The sequence below is a fragment of the Pristis pectinata genome, chromosome 34, assembly GCF_009764475.1.
Source record: "Pristis pectinata isolate sPriPec2 chromosome 34, sPriPec2.1.pri, whole genome shotgun sequence".
NCBI lineage: Eukaryota > Metazoa > Chordata > Chondrichthyes > Rhinopristiformes > Pristidae > Pristis > Pristis pectinata.
The window spans coordinates 11650999-11674275 of NC_067438.1; the positions used below are offsets into that span (position 1 = coordinate 11650999).

The 23277-nt window shown below is 48.5% G+C and overlaps 1 protein-coding gene across 1 annotated transcript; it reads left to right on the top strand.

The window, feature by feature from the left end:
• Positions 1-4781: 4781 nt before the first annotated feature.
• On the top strand, positions 4782-22585 carry LOC127585952 (E3 ubiquitin-protein ligase TRIM39-like). The gene is made up of 6 exons (XM_052043708.1): positions 4782-5066; positions 8132-8227; positions 11921-12151; positions 15508-15530; positions 21149-21264; positions 22059-22585. Exons 1-6 carry the CDS (start codon positions 4782-4784, stop codon positions 22583-22585), a joined length of 1278 nt encoding a protein of 425 aa, XP_051899668.1.
• The last annotated feature ends 692 nt before the right edge of the window (positions 22586-23277 follow it).

A 23277-nucleotide genomic window follows, 5' to 3' on the forward strand; every position in this document is an offset into this window, starting at 1 on the left:
AGGTGTCTGTGAAATGGTCACCCAGTCTGCGTTGGGTCTCACTGATGTAGAGGAGGCCACACTTGGAGCACCGAATGCAGTAGGTGATGTTAAGGGAGGTGCAGGTGAATCTCTGTCTCACCTGAAAGGACTGTTTGGGTCCCTGGATGGAGGTGATGGAGGTGGTGTAGGGGCAGGTGTTGCGGGGGTGGATGGGGGCTCTTTTTCTTGTTCAGATCTTATTCAGATCTTGTTCGGATTACTGTCACATACACCAAGGTGCAATGAAATTCCTTGCCCGTGTGAAGCTCACAGAGCAAACAGTGTACATGATAATAAAAAAATCGAACAATAAATACATTCATGAGCGTAAACCGACAGAACGGGGCAAAGATTGTCGTGCAGTCTGAAGTGGTGCAGAAAGAAATGCTGAAGTGACAATAACGGGATAACCGAGAGAGAGAGAGTTAAGAGTCGGAGAACGTGTCAGCACCACCGGGAAGGGGATGGGAGAGAGGTGGATGGTCCCAGAGTCTGACAGCAGTGGGAAAGAAGCTGTTCTTCAGTCTGGGTGGCTGGGCTTTGAGGCTCCTGTATCTTCTCTCAGAAGGTAGAAGAGAGAGAAGGGAACGGCCAGGGTGGCAGGTATCCCTGACGATACTGTTAGCCTTCCTGAGGCAACACACCGTGAAGACGCACTGGATGGAAGGAGGTGACCAGCCTGTGACGGACCGGGCTGTGTTCGCCGCTCTCTGCAGGTTCTGTCAGTCCAGAGCAGAGCAGTTGCTGTACCAGGCTGAGATGTAACCTGTCAGGATATTTTCAATAGTGCAGCTATAGAATTACATATAAAAACAGAGCCATACAATTGGCTGTGAAATCAAAGCAATGTCTGGAAGATAGGCAAAGAAATGTGGCCTCACGAGATAACCAACAGCAGTAACTCTGGAGACGTACAATTGCAGAAGAAGACACCAAGTACAAGTGACAATAATAAACCAAAACTTAAAGTCACTGACTTGGAGAAGAACTCACCACATAAAACCCTGGCCAGGTTTATCTGAGCAGATATTATCTAGAGCAGTAGGATTCGGAAGTTGTGAAGGTAAACTGAAGGTGTAACTGAAAGAGTTGAGAAACAAAAGAGTTAATGAGTCTTGTTTGAACAACGTACAGAGGGATCTTGGAGCCCAAGTGCTTAACTCCCCGAAAGTGGCTGCACAAGTTGATAGGGTGGTAAAGAAGGCATACGGCATGTTAAGGCACTGAGTTTAAGAGTCAGGAAGTTATGCTGCAGCTTTATAAAGCTCTAGTTAGGCCGCATCTGGAGTATTGCATTCAGTTCTGGTCGCCCCATTACAGGAAGGATGTGGAGACTTTGGAGAGGGTGCAGGGGAGGTTTAACAGGCTGCTGCCTGGATTAGAGGGCATGAGATACAAGGAGAGGTTGGACAAACTAGGGTTGTTTACTCTGGAGTGGCAGAGGCTGAGGGGAGGCTCTTAGATGGGTACACGAATATGCAGGGAATGGAGGGATACAGATCATGTGCAGGCGGAAGGGATTAGTGCATTTAGGCATCATTGACATAATGAGTTAGGCACAACTTCATGGGCTGAAGGGCCTGTTCCTGTGATGTACTGTTCTCTGTTCTACAGCCTTCTTGGCTAGAAAATTCCAAAGTTTCACCAGCATCTGTACAAAGAAATTTAGAGTCATAGAATCATACAGCACTCTTACCTCAGTCCTCTTGAGACTATCATCCTGGTCTGGACATCCCGGCAAGAGTAAACAACATCCCCACATCTAGCCTGTCCAGCCTCGTATATTTTAATAATATTACTTCCCTTTTTCCTAAACCCTAGTGTAGGCCGAGTCTGCTTATCCTCATTTGGTATAACTGGTGAAGCTTTGTACACTCCCTCTCTCCTTCCATCGGTAGGGACACCTGTACACAATGCTCCAAATAGTTCCACCAGGGTTCAAAATAACTGGAGGAGCACATCCCCACTCTTGTGCCAAACCCTCTTGCTCTTTGGATCCTGAATTGTTGGCTAAACTTGGACAGTGGTTCATGCTCAAAAGTACCCAGTTCCCTCTGGACCCCAACGCCTTTCAATCCTTGAAATAAGACTCTACTTTTCTATTTTTTTTATTTAATAAAGTGACATTTTTTCCACATTATAATCCATTTGCCCATTAACTTGACATGTTGAAGTCAAAGTTGAGTTTATTGCCATATGCATGTGAGCACAGGTGCAATGAAAAACTTACTTGCAGCAGCATCACAGGCACAGAGCATCAGATAAGCAGCATTCACAAGAAAAACATAAATTAAGCATAAATTATACACCATGTTTACAAGAAAGAACACAATTAGAACAAAAAAAAGTTCCATTTGATCAAAGTGTTGGTAAACTGTGTGATTCAGGCTTTGCTGGTTGTTTATGTACCAGTCCAGATGAAGGGTCTCAACCTGAAACATGGACTGTCCGTTTCCCTCTACGGATGCTGCCTGACCTGCTGAATTCCTCCAGCATCTTGTGTGTGTCGCTCCAGACTCCAGCATCTGTCGAGTCTCTTGTGTCTCTTTCCCTCTCCGAAGGCTCCCTGCATCCTGCTTACAGCCCAGACTGCCACCTGGCTGTGTATCGGCTGGACTGCAGAGACGGGAGAAAGCGTGTCTTATACACGATGGGTTCAGGAGGTGAGTCACTTGCAGCAGTGCCCCCAACCTTCTGAGTGTAGCTGCTCCAGAGAACACAGGAAAGTGCAGAAGTGCTTTCGATGAAATGTATAACTTGTCACGTCGCTCAAAATATATCCGAGCGCTGCAGCGGGTAGTGCCGCTCCTTCGCAGCTCCAGCGACCTGGGTTCGATCCCAACCTCGGGTGCTGTCTGTCTGTGTGAGGTTTCAACAGGGCCGTGTGCTCCAGTTTCCTCCCACGTCCCAAAGACGGGCGGGTTGGTGGATTAATTGTCCACTGCAACGCCGCCCCCCCACCCCCACCCAGTGTGTAGAGGAGGGATAGAATCTGGGGAGAGTTGAGAGGTAAACGTGGGGAACATAAAATAGGTTAGGGTAGGATGTGGCGCGGACTTGGTGGACACCAGGGCCTGTTTCCTTGCTGAATCTCTCCATGACTATGGGAGGCTTTAAGGAGAAAGTGGGAAATTTAGGGAGGGAACTCCTGTGTTTTGGGAGATCACAGCTGGATTCATGGCTTCCATTGGGGGTCAGGGATGGTTTAAGGTTGGGAACTTGATGTCAGCAGATGGTACTGAGGATAACTAGGCTGGAGGGTATCGAGGATATCATAATGCCCAGTACCAAGGGAGGAATGCATAGCTGCTGCATTGCAGGGAGTTGTGGACACAGCCCAGCTCATCATGGAAACCAGCCTCCCCGCCATACACTTCTCACTGCTTTGGAAAGGCGGCCACCATAATCAAAGGCACCCCCCCCCCACCCCAGTCATTCTCTCTTCTCACCCCTTCCTTCAGGCAGAAGATACAAAAGTTTGAAAAAACGAACCACCAGGCTCAAGGACTGCTTCTATCCCACTGTTATAAGACTATTGAATGGTCCCCTAGTACGACAAGATGGACTCTCGACCTCACAATCTACCTCGTTGTGACCTTTCACCTTATTGTCTACCTGCACTGCACTTTCTCTGCAGCTGTTACACTTTACTCTGCATCTGTTATTGTTTTACCTTGTACTACCTCAATGCACTGTGTAATGAACTGATCTGTATGAATGATATGCACAACAAGTTTTTCACTGTACCTCGGTACATGTGACAATAATAAACCAATTCCAATTCCAAGTCCAGGCAAAATCCTGGTAAATCTTTTCTGCACTCTTTCTAGTTTAATAAGATAAGATAAAATATTTACTTATTAGTCACATGTACATCGAAACGTACGGTGAAATGCATCTTTTTGCATTACTGAGAATGTGCTGGGGGCAGCCCGCAAGTGTCGCCACGCTTCCGGCGCCAGCATAACATGCCCACAGCTTCCTAACCCGTACGTCTTTGGAATGTGGGAGGAAACCGGAGCACCCTGAGGAAACCCACACGGACACGGGGAGAACCTACAAACTTCTGACAGACAACGGTGGGAATTGAACCTGGGTCGCTGGCGCTGTAATAGCGTTACGCTAACCGCTACATTACTGTGCCTGCCCACACACCTTCCCTATAACAGGGTAACCAAAACTGTACATTATAGACACTTTAGACACTTTTGGGGGAAAGGCTTCCTAGTATCTGCGCTCATTGCCCCTCATAATTCCGTACACCTCTGTCAGGTACCCCCTCAGCCTCCTCCGCTCCAAGGGAAACGGACCCAGCCACTCCAGTCTCTCCTCACATCTGAAACCCTCCTCTCCAGGCAACGTCCTGGTGAAGCTCCTCTTCACCGCCTCCAAGTGCAGTTACAGCAGGTAGACAAGTACCTCAATGCCAAGAAGGATCAGGAGATGTGGGGCAGAAGGTGGGAATGCCCAGCCACGATCGTATAGAGTGGTGGAGAAGTAGCAAAGGGTTGAATGGATCCTGATGTTACCCCTGATCCTACTTCCCACGTTTCAATGTTTTGTCCTTTCAGAGGACGGACAGATCTTCCTGTTTAGTGACAGCTCTTGTTCCTCAGCTGAACTTTTGAGCAGATTCTGTTCTTTAATGTTGCAGTTTGCGAGCAGGGTGAAGGAAGAGGATTGTCCTGCCTTCCGACTTCATCAGCTTCTGTTCTGAACGCCCGCGGGATCTTCCCCCGGACTTATCCTGGCTGTGCGGAATGAACGCTGGATGGGAACTGGAGAACATGAGGAAGGAAGTGACCTGCTCCATCTGCCTGGACTTCTACCGAGACCCCCAGACCATCGACTGCGGTCACAACTTCTGCCGCGCTTGCATCGTGCTGTTCTGGAGCTCGGCGAGGGAGGAGGTGTCCTGCCCCCAGTGCCGGGAGGTGTTCCCCCAGCCGCACCTCAGGCCTAACTGCTGCGTGTCCAACCTGGCCGAGAGCGTCCGGAGACTGCTGCCCGGTCAGAAGGAGGAGGTGCTCCGGTGGGAACAGGAGGTACTGCTCTGGGTTGGTGAAGCTCTCCGTCCGGGGAGTGCGGGGGGGTGCAGGGGAGGACATGAAGCAGGTGCCAACAACCCCACAGGGGGTACTAGTCTTTATTAGCTGGGGGGCATAGAATGTAAGATCAGGGAGGTTATGGCATAACTTAGGTTGGGTCACAACTGGAGTGTTGTGTACAGCTCTGATCACACTACTGATATAGAAAGATATTTACTTATTAGGCACATGTACATTGAAAAACACACTGGAATGCATCTTTTTGTGTTACTGAGAATGTGTTGGGGGCAGCCTGCAAGTGTCGCCACACTTCCGGCGCCGACATAGCACGCCCACAGCTCCTAACCCGTACATCTTTGGAATGTGGGAGGAAACCGGAGCACCCAGAGGAAACCCACGCAGACACGGGGAGAACGTACAAACTCCTTACAGACAGCGGCTGCAATTGAACCCGGGTCGCTGGCGCTGTAATAGCGTTACGCTAACTGCTACAGGAAGGAGGTGGTTGCATTAAAGAAGGTGCAGAGGAGCTTCACCAGGACATTGCCTGGGAGGGAGCGCCTCAGCTAGGAGGAGAGACTGGGTCTGGAGGAGGCTGAGGGGGTGATAAGGAGGTGTAGAAAGGAAACCTTCCTCCTCTTGGCTAGTGCACCCATACTCAGGGGTTAAAGGGCTAGGAGTCCCAGGGGGACATCTGAGGGCGAATTCTTTTCCCCCAGAGGGTGGGTGGAACCTGCCACGCACTGCCTGAGGGGGGTGGTGAAGGCAGAGCCTCTCCCAACATTGGGGGCTGGATGGCAAGGTGAGAGGGGGAAAGTTCAAAGGAGACGTGTGGGGCAAGTTTTTTTACACAGAGCGGTGGGTGCCTGGAATGCGCTGCCAGGGGTGGTGGTGGAGGCAGATACGATAGATGCGGTTAAGAGGCTCTTAGATAGGCACATGAATGTGCAGAGAGTGGAGGGATATGGACCATGTACAGGCAGAAGGGATTAGTGTGATTAGATGTCAATAGCTTAATTAGGTCGGCACAACATTGTGGGCCGAAGGGCCTGTTCCTGTGACGTACTGTTCCATGTTCTATGATCTAACATTTAGACAAGCACTTGAAACACCAAGGCACAAAAGACTACATGCAGAGTGCTGGGAAATGGGATTAGCATAGAGATAGGTACTTGATGGCTGGCATTGACGCAATGGGCCAAAGGGCCTGTTTCTGTCGTGTGTGACTCCATATCCTCCGACTGACCATTGATTTCAAATAGAAGCAAATATCAGTCGTGAGCTTGAGTGCAAAAGCAAAGAAACTGCACCGACTGGAAATTTAAAATGGAAAAAATTAAATGTTGGAATTAGCAGTGAGAGACAGCCTGACCACTGAGTCAATCTGCAATGTTTGCTTTTTGACTTGACATCCTCTAGAATCAGTTGGGCATCCTCAGACGTCACCCTGTCAGAGATATTCCTCTGTCCGTTCCATCCTTCCCCCCACCTTCCCTTCAATTTAAAACTTCTCCCTTCCCCAGTTCCAACTAAAAGTCTTTGTCTTCAAACATTAACTCTGTTTCTCTCTCCACAGTCGCTGCCTGACCTGCTGAGTGTTTCCAGCATTCCCTGGTTTTATTTTAAACCTGAAACGATGACTCTGTTTCTCTCTCCACAGATGCTGCCTGACCTGCTGAGTGTTTCCGGCATTCCCTGGTTTTATTTCATATTTTGTATTCAGGGGAACAAAATGCCCTCCGATCTCCCTGTATTTCACAGCTCACATACCTCGTCTCATTCATTTAATATATCTGCCTTCTGATAGATGGTTACAATAGGTAAATGAACAAGAGGGGCAACAGTGGGCTGTTTTGGTGGATTCAGTGCAAGGCAGTGAGGGTTAATCTGATCCCAGAGGGATATTAAACAGGTAATCCCATCTTTGATTGTGAGGTGTTACAGGAATGGGGTGGTCTCTACCTCCTTTAGAATGACAGGACCTGCTGCTGTTACGATGGTCTGCTCTACTATGGAAAACCACCTTAGCAGCCAAGCTATCTAAAGAGTTAACAATGGACAGATTGGCTGGTGCAGTGGTTAGCCCTGCCTCACAGCTCCAGAGACCCAGGTTCGATCCTGACCTCTGGCGCTGTGCGTGCGTGCGTGCGTGCGTGTGTGTGTGTGTGGAGTTTGCACGTTCTCCCTGTGACTGCGTGGGTTTCCCCCAGGTGCTCCGGTTTCCTCCCACGTCCCAGAGACATGCTGCTCGGTGAGTTACTTGGCCGCTGTAAATTACCCCTAATGTAGGTGGATGGCAGGGGAGTTGGGGTTGGAGGGACATGGAGCTGTTGGGGAGGTGAGAGGGAACCAAGATGATGAGTGCGAGATTGTTGCCTGATGGTTGGCATGGACATGATGGGCCGAAGAACCTATTTTCTATGAACCATTTATATCAACGTAATGACCCATTCAACCAGCATCGCCCCAGCGTTAGCCGGATGGCTGTTAATGTTTCATGGAATCACATTCTGGCTTTTGAGGCAAAATTCCACTTTGGTTGTCCTGGTCCTAAATACGTATATATGGGAATATTGATCACAGTTACTCTCTCTCTATCTCCCTCTCTCTCTACGCTTTCCCTTCCTCTCTCTCTCTCTCTCCCTCCAGCTCTCTCCCCCTCTCCCTCTCTTCCTTCCTCTCCTCCCCCTCCCTCTTACCCCCTTTTCTCTCTCCCTCCCTCCCCTCCCTCCACTTCCTCCCCACTCCCTCTCCTGCTCGCGCTCTCTCGATCCCTCTCCCTCCCTCTCCTTCTCCCTCCCACCTCTCTCTCTCTGTCACCTCGTCCCACTTCCCCACCCCCTCCCCAACTCTCTCTCTCTCCCTCCCTTCCCTTCGCTCCCTCCCTCTGTTATTTGATTCCCTCGAAGCCAGTGGAGCTGGGTGAGTGGAGGTGAGTGGAACAATGGCTGAAACTGCCCCACACCCAGAGGGGAATGTCTCCCTCCGGCCGGCCGGCCGGCCTGCGGGCTGTGTCAGGGCTGGGTTGGCCGGCCTCTCTGCTGATCCTTCTCCCGTTTCAGGAAAAGCTGGCGAAGGCCCTGGATCGTTTTCAGGAGCTGACGGAAAACCTCCACAGAAGCCAGAGGGAAGAAGAAGCCAATGCGGCAAAGCTGAAGGTGAGGCTCGTGTCAACCAGGGGAGGAATCACTCTGTGTAGCTCTGCCAGTACAGGTGCATGAGAGCCACAGAGTTATACAGCATGGAAACAGGCCCTTCGGCCCACTTCATCCATGCTGACCAAGGTGCCTATCTGAGCTTATCCCATTTGCCTACATTTGCCCTCTGAACCTTTCCTATCCATGTCTAAATGTCTTATAAATGCTGTGATTACATTTGCCTCTACCACTTCCTCTGACATATACCCACCACCCTCTGCGTGAAGAAGTTGCCTCTCAGGTACCCTTTAAATCTTTCCCCTCTCACCATAAACCTATGCCCTCTAGTTTTAGACTCTCCTACGCTGAGACAAAGACTGTGGCCATTAACCATATCTATGCCCCTCATGACTTTATAGCCCTCTGTAAGGTCATCAAGTCGAGTTTATTGTCATGTGCACAAGTACGGTGAGGTACAGGTACAATGAAAAACTTGCTCGCAGCAGCATCGCAGGCTGGTAGGCATGGACAACACACAGAATATAAACTATACATGAAATTATGCCATAACAGTGTAAAAAAAAGACCATGCAAAAACAAGACCTCAGTGCAAAACAAAACAAAACCACAATCAGAGACAAGTCCATGGCAGTGCAAGAGGTGGTCCGTAGTGTCCCGTTGCTGAGGTAGGGTTAGGGGTGTGCAGGTCGGTTCAAGAACCTGATGGTTGTAGGAAGGTAGCTGTTCCTGAACCTGGTGGTGTGGGACTTCAGGCTTCTGTACCTCCTGCCCGATGGTAGCAGTGAGAAGAGGGCATGGTGGGGATCCTCGATGATAAATGCGCCTTCTTGAGGCAGCGTCTCCTGTGGATGCTGTCAGCGGTGGGGAGGGCTGTGCCCATGAGGGACCGGGCTGCGTACGCTACTCTTTGCAGCTTCTTGCGTTCCTGTGCATTGGAATTGTCGTACCAGGCCGTGATGCAACCAGTCAGGATACTTTCAACAGTACATCTGGAGAAGTTTTTTGGAGTACTTGGTGACATGCCAAACCTCCTAAAGCTTCTAAGAAAGTAGAGTCGCTAGTGCACCTTCTTTGTGATTGCATCTACATGCTGGGCCCAGGACAAGTCATTGGAGATATCAACGCCCAGGAGTTTGAAACTGCTTGCTCTCGCCACCTCCAACCCACCAATGAGAACTGGCACGTGGTCTCCCGACTTCCCCTTCTAAAGTCAACGATTAGCTTTTTGCTTTTGTTAACATTAGTTGTGAGGGTTGTTATCATGGCACCACTCGACCAGATGTTCCATCTTGTTCCTGTCCTCTGACTTGTCACCACCCGTGATTCGGCCAACAACAGTGGTGCCTTTGGCAAATTTGTAGATGGCGTTGGAGCTGTGTTTAGCCACACAGTTGTGGGTGTAAAGAGAGTAGGTCTGTCCCCAGAAGCTTTTATAGAGTCATACAGCATGGAAGCAGGCCCTTCGGTCCAACTCAGCCATGCTGACTATGGTGCCCATCTAAGTTAGTCCCATTTACCTATGTTTGGCCCGTATACCTCAAAACCTGTCCTATCCACCTAGCTGTCCAAGTGTTATTATTTTAAATGTTGCAATCTTACCTGCCTCAACCACTTCCTCTGGCAGCTTGTTCCAAATACCCTCCACCCTCTGCATGAAGAAATTGCCCCTCAGCTCCCTTTTAAATCTTTCCCCTCTCACCTTAAACCCATGCCTGCTTGTTTTTGATTCCCTTGGATAAAGACTGTGTGCATTCACCCTATCTATGCCCCTCATGATTTTATACACCTATATAAGGTCACCTCTGGGTTTCCAGCACTCCAAGGAATAAATCCCTAGACGGCCCAACCTCTCCCTATAACTCAGGCCCTCGATTCCTGGCAATGTTCTTGTAAATCTTTGCACTCCAGCTTAATGACGTCTTTCCTGTAACAGAGTAACGAAAACTGTACACAGTACTCCAAGTGCGGTCTCACCAACATCTTATACAACTGTAACACAATGTCCCAACTGCTATACTCAATGCCCTGACTGTTGAAAGCCAGTGTGCCAATACTTTCTTCACCGCCCTGTCTACCTGTGATGCCACTTTCAGGGAACCATGTACTTGTACTTTATATAAAACTGTATTTATACAGCATGGTAACAGGCCCTTCTGGCCCAACGAGCCCGTGCCGCCCAATTACACCCACGTTAACCTCCTAACCCGTATGTCTTTGGAACGTGGGGGGAAACCGGAGCACCCGGAGGAAACCCACGCAGTCACGGGGAGGACGTGCAAACTCCTTACAGACAGCGGTGGGAATTGAACCCCGATAGCTGGTGGTGTAACAGTGTTATGCTAATTGCTACTCCTAAACCCCTCTGTTCCACAACACTCCCCAGGGCTCTACTGTTCACTGTGGAAGTCCTACCCTAATTTGATTTCCTAAAATGCACCACCTTGCACTTACTTGGATTGAATGCCATCCGCCATTCCTTGGCCCACTTACCCAGCTGATCAAGATCCCCTTGTAATGTTTGATAATCTTCTTCACTGTCTACGATACCACTTATTTTAGACCATCCATGTGAATTACTTTGTCCCAGCTAAGGTGTTTGAACATTCAGATGTGCCTTGTCAGTGTGCACCCATTGTAAATACATAACTCAGTGGAACCACTTGTCAGACACAAAATATTGAAGTAAATGATGTGTTGTAGCTATTGCAAATGTATGACTCACCTGCTCTTACCTTTGTTCTTAAAAACTTGATATACTTTGAGTTTGGGAGACTGCTGAGAGAGTCTCCAGGAGAATGTTGCTGTGGTGAACGAAGACCTTTAAATCAACCAGTTCCAGTGTCTCCAGTGACTGGGTTCACAGTCACAACAGGGTCTCCCATGTAAGACAGAGATGAGGCGAATTTATTCCAAGTTTATTGTTGTCACAGGCATACATACACAGAGTGTAAATGCCATGAAAATTAGCTCTATGCAGCAGTAGCACAGTATGTTATAAGATAAGATAAGACATCTTTATTAGGCACATGTACATCGAAACACACAGTGAAATACATCTTTTGTGTAGAGTGTTCTGGGGGCAGCCCGCAGGTGTTGCCACACTTCCGGCGCCAACATAGCATGCCCACAACTTCCTAACCCGTACGTCTTTGGAATGTGGGAGGAAACCAGAGCACCCGGAGGAAACCCACACAGACACGGGGGGAACGTAAAAACTCCTTACAGACAGCGGCCAGAATTGAACCCCGATCGCTGGCGGTGTAAAGCATTACGCTAGACGAGGACAAACATAGTTAACATAAACGATTAACATAAATCTCACATAACTTGCACGTGTACAAACTAAACAGCAAAGTAAACATAATGTCACTAGTGCAAGATTGAGAGAGAGAGAGAAAAAAATATACAGTCCGAGGTAGCGTTTGGGTTTTTCAGGTGGGTTCAAGAACCTGACGGCAGTGGGGATGAAGCTGTTGTTGAACCCTGAGATGTGGGTCTTCAGTCTCATGTACCTCCTGCCTCAAGGACTGTGGTCCAGATTCCCCAACCCCATTACAGACAGAGAGATATTGTCAGCTTCCCTCAATACTTTGAAAACTTACATTAATCTAAATCTTCCTAATTGCAGAGGGTAACCTCTCCTTGTAACTTAGCCCTTCCGCCATTGAGGAACGCTTGGCTTTCCCCCAACAGAAGCTGACTGATGAGCTGCGGAAGAACATCGAGTATGAATTTGCCAAACTGCACCGCTTCCTGAACGACGAGGAGACGATACTGATGACCAAGCTGAAGCAAAAGGAGCAGGGCATATCCGCGCAAATCCAGGAGAACTTGAGGAAAAATTCAGAGGAGCTTGCTTTCATTGAGGAAGTGACAGCCACAATACAGAGGAAAGTGTGTGCCCAAGAGGCAGGGCATTTAGAGGTATGTCATAAGAACATAAGAACATAAGAACTAGGAGCAGGAGGAGGCCATCTGGCCCTTCGAGCCTGGACCGCCATTCAATAAGATCACGGCTGATCTGGCCGTGGAGTCAGATCCACCTCCCTGCCTTTTCCCCATAACCCTTACTTCCCCTACTATGCAAAAATCTATCTAACTATATCTTAAGTATGAGGTAGCCTCTACTGCTTCCCTGGGAAGAGAATTCCACAGATTTACTGCTCTCTGGGAAAAGCAGTTTCTCCTCATCCCTATCTGCCTGTGCTACTACTAGTCTCACAGAGTACTAATCGGGGGTCCATGCAACTCATCTGGGTCATTGTTTAAGTCTTTCCTTACCTTTATTGTTAACTCTTGCTCAACTTCCCACTTAAGCAAATCCTCTGTTTGATAATGTGCACTTGTGGGAATACGAGCCTCGTCGGTGAGCCTTTCTTTGCAGTGTTAGGTTAGAGCTTCAGTGAGTGAAGGAGTCATAGAGACATACAACACGGAAACAGTCCCTTCAGCCCACTGAATCAATCAGGCAAGGCACAAGAGGGATATGGTTCTAATGCAGGCAAATTTCCCAGCCTCTGATGGCCTTTCTGAATTTAAAAATCTTTTTTTTTAAATTTTTTTTTACAAAATAAACTTTATTCATAATAAAAGACAAACAATATACAATTTCAAAACAGTGCAAACCTTTACATTCTTGTACAAATCATTCATTAGTGTTACGTTTTTATATAGAAAACAGCACCGATGCCACACGTGTGGCTCCCTGGAAGCTACCCGGTCCCGTATTTACAATATTTATGGACTTTCTCCCTGACCCCGCCCCTCCATCTCCAGTGGCAGAAGAACCTTAAACCGTAGTCCTTCCCCACCGAGCCTTTGCGTTGGCTGCGCCCAGCTTCAGTGCGTCCCTCACCACGTACTCTTGCAGCCTGGAATGTGCCAGCCGGCAGCATTTCCCTACGGACATCTCACAGTGCTGGAAGACCAACAAGTTTCGGGCAGACCAAAGAGCGTCTTTCACTGAGTTGATGACCTTCCAGCAGCAGTTGATGTCCGTCTGTGTGTGTGTCCTCGGGAACAGCCCGCAGATCAGAGAATCCTCTGTTATGCTGCTGCTGGGGATGAACCGTGACAAGGACCCTTGCATCTTTCGCCACACCCTCCTCGCAAACCTACAGCCTGCAAAGAGGTGGGCGACTGTCTCGTTCCCAGCGCAGTCCTCCCGGGGGCAACGCGCGCTGGGAGTGAGGTTCCAACCATACAGGAAGGATCTGACTGGGAGGGCCCCTCTCACCGCCAGCCAAGCGAGGCCTTGGTGCTTGTTGGTGAGTTCTGGTGATGAGGCATTCTGCCAGATGGTCTGGACAGTCTGCTCAGGGAAAAATCGATCAAACTCAAGTGAATGACTTTACTTGGGCTTTTGACTGGAATGGGCAGGCATGGTAGTGTAGCGGTTAGCGCAACGCTTTACAGTGCCAGTGAGCCAGGTTCAATTCCGGCCGTTGTCTGCAAGGAGTTTGTATGTTCTCCCCGTGTCTACGTGGGTTTCCTCCGGGTGCTCCGGTTTCCCCCCACATTCCAAAGATGTACGGGTTAGGAAGTTGTGGGCATGCTATGTTGGCGCTGGAAGTGTGGCGACACTTGTGGGCTGCCCCCAGAACACTCTACGCAAAAGATACATTTCACCGTGCGTTTCAATGTACATGTGACTAATAAAGATACCATCTCATCATCATCATCTCAAATGGGATTGGTGTGGATGGGAGAAGGAGTAGTCATGGATACGATGGGCCAAAGGGTCTATTTCTGTGCTGTAGGACTATGACATGGTCTGTGTTGATCATCAAACACCCATTTTGATCATCAAGCACTAATCCCTTTTTACTTTCCCCATATTCCAATCAAGTCATTCCATCATTCCGTATCCTCTTGGGTTAATCCATCAGATCCCATCAATCCCATTCTCCCACTTACTTCCCTGAAACCTATTCTCTCCCACATGTCAATCACCTCCCAACCCTTGCCTACACTAGGAGTAACTCGCAGAGGCCAATTAACTCACTGACCCGCATGGTTGTTGGGACGTGGGAGGAAGCCGGAGCCCCATGGGGTTACAGGGAGAAGGTGCCAACTCCACACACACACACACACACACACACACACACACACACACACACACACACACACACACACACACACACACACACACACACACACACACACAGAGCCAGAGGTTGGGATCGGACCTGGGCTGCTAGCGCTGTGAGGTGTGGAGATGATTAAAATTTTTCAGGTAGTTTGTTGGGTCAAAAAGGAAAACATTTTTAGTTGTGAATGATTACTTAATGCAAAGGTAATTTAATGAAAATAATTTAAAGCTGTCAAGACAACGTTGATGAACAAGATCAAAGGTTGCAGAACTTAAATGTATATCTTCAGATAAAGGAATTAATTTTTATTTTACCTCTAGTGAAAGTCACACTGAAGTGCTCACGGTGACAGCGCCGTGGTGCAGCGGTTAGTGCTGCTGCCATACAGCTCCAGAGATCCCGGATTCAATCCCGACCTCTGGCGCTGTGTGTGTATGGAGTTTGCACGTTCTCCCTGTAACCGGGTGGGTTTCCCCAGGGTGCTCCGGTTTCCTCCCACGCCGCAAAGATGCGCAGGTTGGTGGGTTAATTGGTCGCTGTAAGTTGTCCCCTAGTGTGCAGGTGGTTGGCAGAACTAGTGGATTAATGTAGATAGGCAAGAAGGGCCGTTTCCGTGCTGTACATCGCTATGAATCTGGGGGGAATTGATGGGAATGTGAGGGAGAATAAGTTGCGGGGAATGGGATTGATGAGGTTGCTCTGAGAGCTGGCATAGACTCAATGGGCTGAATGGCCTCCCTCCATGTCATGAGAAAATATAAGAACAATGATTATTGTTCTGTTCAAAAGGAGGCAAACTGCTCTACTGAGCATTTGACTGAGTTGGAGTAAATGTTTATGCTTCATAATCTAATAGTGCTTAGCATAAATATTACAACGCCAGCAACCCGGGTTCAAATCCGGCCGCTGTCTGTAAGGAGTTTGTACGTTCTCCCCGTGTCTGCGTGGGTTTCCTCCGGGTGCTCCGGTTTCCTCCCACATTCCAAGGACGTACGGGTTAGGAAGTTGTGGGCGTGCTATGTTGGCGCCGGAAGCGTGGCGACACTTGCGGGCTGCGCCCCCAGAACACCCTACGCAAAAGATGCATTTCACTGTGTGTTTCGATATCTTATCTTATCTTATAAAGTTTGTCAGATGTGTGAGAAAAGATCCTTATTCATTAACATTTCTCAACTGTCTTTACTTCAGGACATCAGCGACATCATTGAGAGGTAAATACTCACAAACTGTGCTTATTCATTGATATTACTTTGCAGTAATAATATATCCACCAGTAATAGTCATAGTCATACAGCAGGGGAAGAGGCCCTTCAGCCCATCAGGTCTGTACTGACCAGTAAGTACCCACCTGCACTAGTCCCATTTTATTCTCCCCACATTCCCGTCAATTGCCCCCAGATTTTACCACTCACTTACACACTAGGGGGAATTTACAGTGGCCAATTGACCTACTTGATACTTGCTCAGTTTTATAAACATGTCCTGTGAATATTTGAATTAATAAACCCCTCTCTAACACATGTGGTGCCCATGAACCATTTTATATTAGGGTGCACATTCAGTGCTGGTTGAACTGAACCTCAGCAGCCCTGGAGGTGTCAGGCACGGTGAAGCCAAACCTCCAGCACCCCCGGCAGAGACCGCCGAAGTCTGGCTCCTAGGAAGAAGGCACAATGACAGACGGAGCTGGAGAGGGTGCAGAGGAGATTCCCCAGGATGTTGCCGGGATTGGAGGACTTTAGTCACGGGGGGGGGGGGGGGGGGGGGGCGCGGAGATTGGACAGGCTGGAGCAAAGGATGCTGGGGGTAGGCGGGGTGTTGGGGTGACCAGATAGGAGTATGAGAGGCATGGAGGAGAGTCAAAATCCTTTTCCCATGGTAGAGGAATCAAAAACAAGAGGAAGTAGGTTTAATGGAGATACAAGAGACCTCAGACGCTGGAATCTGGAGCAACAAACAATCTGCAGGAGAGATTCAGGGGGTCGAGCAGCATCTGTGGGGGGCGGTGGAAGGAACTGTTGACGTTTTGGGTTGAGACACTGCATCAGGACTAAAGAGTGGAGAGGGGAGGTGGCTGGTATAAAGAGGAGAGGGGGGAGGGGGTGAGACAGAGGCCAGTGGGTGATTGGTGGACTGAGGAGGGATGAAGGAAGACGGGCAGATCGAGCCAGGTAGGGGAGGGAGGGGGGGCGGAGTTGGGAGACAGAGGGAGGTGGGTGATTGACGGAGGTGGGAGGGGAGGGTGAAGGTTGGAGACAAGAGGTTGGAGGGTGATAAGCAGGGACGCACAGGCTACCAGTGCTGGAGTCGCATAGGCAAGGAAGATGGTAACGGTTTAAGGTGAGGAGAAGAAGTTTTAAAGGGGATCTGAGGGGTAAGTTTTGTTACGCAGAGAGGGGTCGATATCTGGAACGGTCTGCCAGAGGAGGCAGTGGAATCAGGTGCAGTCACCAGGTTTAAGAGGCTTTTGGACAGAGATTTAAACAGGCAAGGCATAGAAGGATATGGTTCTAATGTGGACAAATGGGATGAACGCAAAGCGTTGTCGTCTGTTGAGACTGTGGATGTTTTGCTTGTGACTTTTATATCCTTAGTTATTTAGCAACCTTTGCTTTTCATAATTATAGTTGAAGGATATTAATGAAAATATTAAAATGTTAAGAATTAAAAATATTATAACAAAAAAAAAGCCGGAGCACAGAAAAGAAGAGAAAGGGAGGTCTCGGCACCACTTTATAAATCATTGGTTAGGCTACAGCTGCAGCACTATGTGTAGTCCTGGTCACCGCACTATTATTGGAAAGGGTGCAGAGGAGATTTACCAGGATGCCGCCTGGTTTAGAGAGGATGCATTATGAGGAGAGACTGAGGGAGCTAGGACTTTACTCTTTGGAGAGAAGGAGGATGAAAGGAGACATGATAGAGGTGTACAAAATATTAAGAGGAATAGATAGAGTGGACAGCCAGCGCCTCTTTCCCAGGGCACCAATGCTCAATACAAGAGGGCACGGTTTTAAAGTAATGGGTGGGAAGTTCAAGGGAGATATCAGAGGAAGGTTTTTACCCAGAGAGTGGTTGGGGCATGGAATGTGCTGCCTGGGGCAGTGCTGGAGGCAGGTACATTGGTCAAATTCAAGAGATTGCTAGATAAGCATATGGAGGAATTTAAAATAGAGGGATATGTGGGAGGAAGGGGTTAGATAGTCTTAGACGAGGTTTAAAGGTCGGCACAACATGGTGGGCTGAAGAGCCTGTATTGTGCTGTACTGTTCTATGATTAAAGAAAAGAATATCAACTACATCAAATATAAAGAAAAGGAAATCGAAAAGAGTATGAAATATGCTTTACTAGTGCTTCACTGGGAGAGATTGTAATCGATCAGCTCTCCATTTGCATGGTGTTGAAAGTTTAAATGCACACCTTGTAACATGGACTTATTCAAATGCTGGGTATGAGGGTCTTTAAAACAATGTTATCAGTTGGTTCTGGTGTTAACGGACAGTTCACGATGTTTCCCTCAGCTTGTCCTTGTACTTTGATTGTATTAACTTGTCCTCGTGTATTTGATCTTGTTACAAAATCTAGTCTCTGTCAGAGTTTTATGGTATTTCAAATTGTTTAACCTTAGTCACATTAAGTCGTTCAACTTTAATCATTTTATTGTTTTAACCGGTTTTTCTCTCGCACTATAGGAGAGGGTGCAGAGGAGGTTCACCGGGATGCTGCCTGGGATGGAGTGATGAGCAGAGACTGGTTGGGCTGGGTTTGCTTTCCCTGGAGCAGGGGAAGCTGAGGGATGCCTGATAGAGGTGTACAAATTTATTAGGGACACATGTAGGGTAGATAGTGAGAACCTTCTCCCCATGGCAGAAGTGTCTAACATCAAGATTTTGATGATCAGCGAGGGCAGAGGTTTAAGTTAACAAATTGGAAATTTACAGGGGAATGTAGAACAAAGAACAGTACAGCACAAGAGCAGGCCCTTCGGCCCACGATATCTGTGCTGACCATGATGCCTGCACGTGATCCATATCTCTGCATTCTCTGCATGTTCGTGCCCCTAAATGCCTCTTAAGTGCCACTATTGTATCTGCCTCCACCACTTCCCCCAGCACCACATTCCAGGCACCTACCACTCCCTGTGTAAAAAAACCTTCCTCTCTCAATTATGTCCTCCAGTATTTGATATTTCCACCCTGGGAAAAAGATTCTGACCTGTCCACTCTATCTATGCCTCTCATAATTTTACAAACTTCTATCAGGTCTCCCCTCAGCCTCTGACACTTTAGAGAAAACAATCCAAGTTTGTCCAACCTCACCATATAGCTAATACTCTCTAATCCATGTAGCATGTTGGGGAACCTCTCCAAAGCCTCCATATCCTTCCTGTAATGGGGATCTGAGGAAGATTTTTCTTCCACCCAGGGGGTGATTGGAACCTGGAACGCACTGCCTGAGGGGGTGGTGGAGGCAGAGACTCCCACAACATTTAAGAAGCACAAACAATTGAATCCCTGAGGCATGGAAGTTTACAGACCAAGTGCTGGTAAATGCAATGAATATAGTTGGGTACGATGGTCAGCAGGGACAGGGTAGGCTGAAGGGCCTGTTTCTGTGCTGTATGGCTCCAATGAAAAATTAAAGGACTTTATCTTTTTCTTCCAGGCTCCCTTGGGAACTGGCATGCATCCTGTGGGCTGAATGGCCTCCTCCTATATCCTAATAATGTTTTAGATGTTATTTAAGTAGTCTAGAAGCTGCAAAGAAATACCTCTCTCCCCGCTGAACTCCAGGCTGAGAACTCCATTCAACTGACATGTTCTCTGATCTGAGTGCAGGTCTGGTTGGGGAAGCGGATTGACCGGTCTAATACTGGGGCCAGTGATCCGCCAATGGTCTGTATAGATCGGGGATTTATTTTAAGGGGAGTTAGATGACCCCTTCCCCTTCCCATCCCATTGCAATTCCACATATTTTGTTTCAGCGGGGAGAGAGGTATTTCTTTGCAGCTTCGAGACTACTTAAATAACATCTAAAACATTATTAGGACATAGGAGGAGGCCATTCAGCCCACAGGATGCATGCCAGCTCCCAAGGGAGCAATCCCTTTTGTCACATCCCAAAGTCAAAGTCGAGTTCATTGTCACATGTACAAGTCCATGTGTGCACAGGTGCAATGAAAAACTTACTTACAACAGCATCACGGGCACAGAGCATCAGATACAGAACATTCACAAGAAAAATATAAATAATGAAAGAATTATACAAGAAAGAACACAATTAGAACAAAATAAAACAAAGCCCATTGTGGTGCAAAGTGGTCATGATGTTGCTGTACTGAGGTAGCGATTAGGGTTGTGCAGGTTGGTTCAAGAACCGAATGGTTGAAGGGAAGTAGCTGTTCCTGAACCTGGTGGTGTGGGGACTTCAGGCTTCTGTACCTCCTGCCCGATGGGAGCTGTGAGAAGATGGCCTGGCCCGGATGGTGGGGATCTTTGATGATAGATGATCCCTCCTAGCTTTAATCCTCTGTACCCTTGCCCTTATTCTCTTTCACACAAGCCCATCAAGTGTTTGTTTTTGCCTTTATCCTACGCTGAGGGGCAATTTACTGTAGCGAGCTAACCTACCTTTGGGATGTGGGAGGAAACTGGAACACTTGGAGGAAGCCCCCGTGGTCACAGGGAGAACGTGCAAACTCCCCACAGACAGCGCCCGAGATCAGGATCGAACCTGGGTCTCTCGAGTGTGAGGCAAATGATTGCGTTGGTCGTTGTGGGAGCTTGCTGTGGGAAAACTGGCTGTTGTTTTCACCAGCACTGACCGCTCTTCGAGAACAGTCAAGAGCAAATACCTTCAACGGCTTGACGTGGAACATGTTTCCACCAGTGGGAGAGCCTCGAATGAGGGGTCATTGTTGTAAGATAAGGGGGTGGTCATTTAAAATCTGTGTAGAAATTTCTTTATGCAGAGGATAAAATTCTCTACCCTGGAGGGCTGTAGAGTGTGTCATTAGAAATATTCAAGGTGGTGATTGATAAATTTTTGAAAGATTGGGGAATTGAGGTCCATGGGGAACTGGCACAGAAGAGGAGGTGAAGCCTAGGGCAGATCAGCCCTGATCATATTGGATGGTGGGGCAGTCTTGAGGGGCCGAGTGGCCTACTCCTGCTCCTCTTCTGCTGTGTTCTTTCTTGCATTATTAAAAGTTTTATAACATAGAACATAGAACAGTACAGCACAATACAGGCCCTTCGGCCCATAATGTTTTGCTGACCTGTAAACCTCGCCTAAGACTATCTAACCCCTTCCTCCCACATATCCCTCTATTTTAAATTCCTCCATATGCTTATCTAGCAATTTCATGAATTTAACCAATGTACCTGCCTCCACCACCGCCCCAGGCAGCGCATTCCATGCCCCAACCACTCTCTGGGTAAAAAACCTTCCTCTGATATCTCCCTTGAACTTCCCACCCATTACTTTAAAGCCATGCCCTCTTGTATTGAGCATTGGTGCCCTGGGAAAGAGGCGCTGGCTGTCTACTCTGGCTATTGCTCTTAATATTTTGTACATGTCTCCTCTCATCCTTCTCTCCAAAGAGTAAAGCCCTAGCTCCGTTAGTCTCTCCTCATAATGCATACTTTCTAAACCAGGCAGCATCCTGGTAAATCTCCTCTGCACCCTTTCCAACGCTTCCACATCCTTCCTATAATGAGGTGACCAGAACTGGACACAGTGCTCTAAGTGCGGTCTAACCAGAATTTTATAGAGCTGCAGGACGAATTCTTCCTTTTCACAATGGTACACATCTCGGTCTTTGTTCAGGTCTAGTGTCGTGTTCAACCAGCCAACTAAGGTCTCCGTCGACCTGGATCTGGGAGATTTCCATGGCCCACTTCAGTACGCTGTCTGGAAACGGATGCTGGGAGCAATCAGTCCAGGTAAAGGGGGTTAAGACGCAGAGCAACCTTCCGTTCACCTTCATTGGGATGGAGTAATACAGCATGGAAGCAGGCCCTTCGGCCCAACTCATCCATGTTGTCCACGGTGCCCACCAAGCTAGTCCCATTTGCCGGCGTTTGGCCCATATCCCTCTAAACCCCTCCTATCCACATACCTGTCCAAATGCCTTTTAAATGTTGTTATTGTACCTGCCTCAATCACTTCCTCTGACAGCTCATCCCATACACGCACCACCCTCTGCATGAAGAAGTTGCCCCTCAGATCTCTTTCACCTCTCACCTTAAACCTATGCCCTCTAGTTTTTGGTTCCCTTTTCCTGGGAAAAAGACCACGAGCATTCACCCTAGAAAATTCACCCTGTAATTTTATACGCCTCTATAAGGTCACCCCTCGATCTCCTACGCTCCAAGGAATGAGGTCCCAGCCTGCCGGACCTCTCCCTGTAACTCAGGCCCTCGAGTCCTGGCAGCATAATCTTCTCTGCACTCTTTCCAGTTTCTTCCCACATCCCCATCGGCTCCCTCTGGATTCTACCGCTCATCTACACTCTAGTAACCCACCAACCCGCATGTTTTTGGGATGAGGGAAGAAATGGGAGCACTCGGGGGAAACCCACACAGTCGTGCAAAGTCCACACGCAGACAGCGCCGGAGGTCAGGATCGAACCCGGGTCTCTGGAGCTGTGAGGAGGCGGCTCTACCCACCGCACCACGGTGCCGCCCAATGTTTATATGTCCCTGAAAGGTACCCCTTTCTTAATTGCTCTTGCCAGTTCCGACTGCATTGACCCTGGATCCAAAGACGGCAAATCCCTTCCTGAAAGTGTCTGAAGACTGGACTGAGGTGAGGCTGGTGAAGGACAAACAGGATGTTGAGGACAACGCAAAGAGATTCACTGCCTGCCTCTGTGTCCTGGGTGCTGAGGTGTTCACAGTGGGTAGGCACTACTGGGAGGTGGAGGTAGCCAACAACACAGCCTGGATCATAGGGGTGGCCAAGGGATCAGTCCAGAGAAAGAAGGACATCACACTGAAGCCTGCAAATGGGTTCTGGGCTATGGAACTCTTTCTCTGGAAGTACCAAGCCCTAACCTCACCTCCCACCCACCTCCCGCTGAAGCGGAGACCCAAGAAGGTGGGGGTTTACCTGGACTATACGGCAGGACAGGTGTCTCTGTGTGACGCTGATGACATGTCCCACCTCTACACCTTCTCCGATGTCTTCACTGGGACACTTCTCCCTTTTTTCTGGACTGCTTGTAAAGAAGGGTCACTGAAACTACCCACCTTACAAGTTTGAAGAGCCCTGAATTATGATCCTGCACTAGAGGAAGTATTTGTGACGGGTTGCAGCTCAGCCCAGTATGACAACTGCTCTGCTCTGGACTGACGGAACCTGCAGAGAGTGGTAAACATCGCCCAGTACATGGAGACACAAGACACCGCAGATGCTGGAACATGAAGGAACATGATGTCCAGATGAAGGGTCTCGACCCAAACGTCGACTGTCCATTTTCTTCCATAGATGCTGCCTGACCCGTTGAGTTCCTCCACCATCTCTTGTGTTGCTACAGCCCAGTCCTTCACAGGCATGTCACTTCCTTCTGTCCCGTCCATCTTCACCGTGTGTTGCCTCGGGAAGGCTAATGATATCGTCAAGGATGCCTGCCTCCTGGGAGAAGACACAGGAACTTGAAAGCCCAGACATCCAGACTCAGGAACAGCTTCTTCCCCACTGCGGCCAGACTCCTGAACCATCCACCTCTTTCACATCCCCTTTCCGGTGGTGTTGCCATGTTCTCGGACTCTTAACTGTCCCTCTCTCGTTAATCTGTTATTGTCATTTTAACATTTCTTTCTGCAGTAGTTCAGACTGCACTACAATCTTTGCCCCAATCTGTTGTTTTGCAACCATCGCTGTATTTATTGTTGCCAATGTACACTGTTTACTCTGTGAGCTTCACACGAACAAGGAATTTCATTGCACCCCGA

Coding starts and splice junctions, on each gene's coding strand:
- LOC127585952 (XM_052043708.1), top strand. CDS start 4,782: ATGAACGCTGGATGGGAACTGGAGAACATGAGGAAGGAAGTGACCTGC. Junction 12,152..15,507: donor AAGAGGCAGGGCATTTAGAG/GTATGTCATAAG, acceptor TCTTTACTTCAG/GACATCAGCGACATCATTGA. Junction 15,531..21,148: donor ATCAGCGACATCATTGAGAG/GTAAATACTCAC, acceptor GTCTTTGTTCAG/GTCTAGTGTCGTGTTCAACC.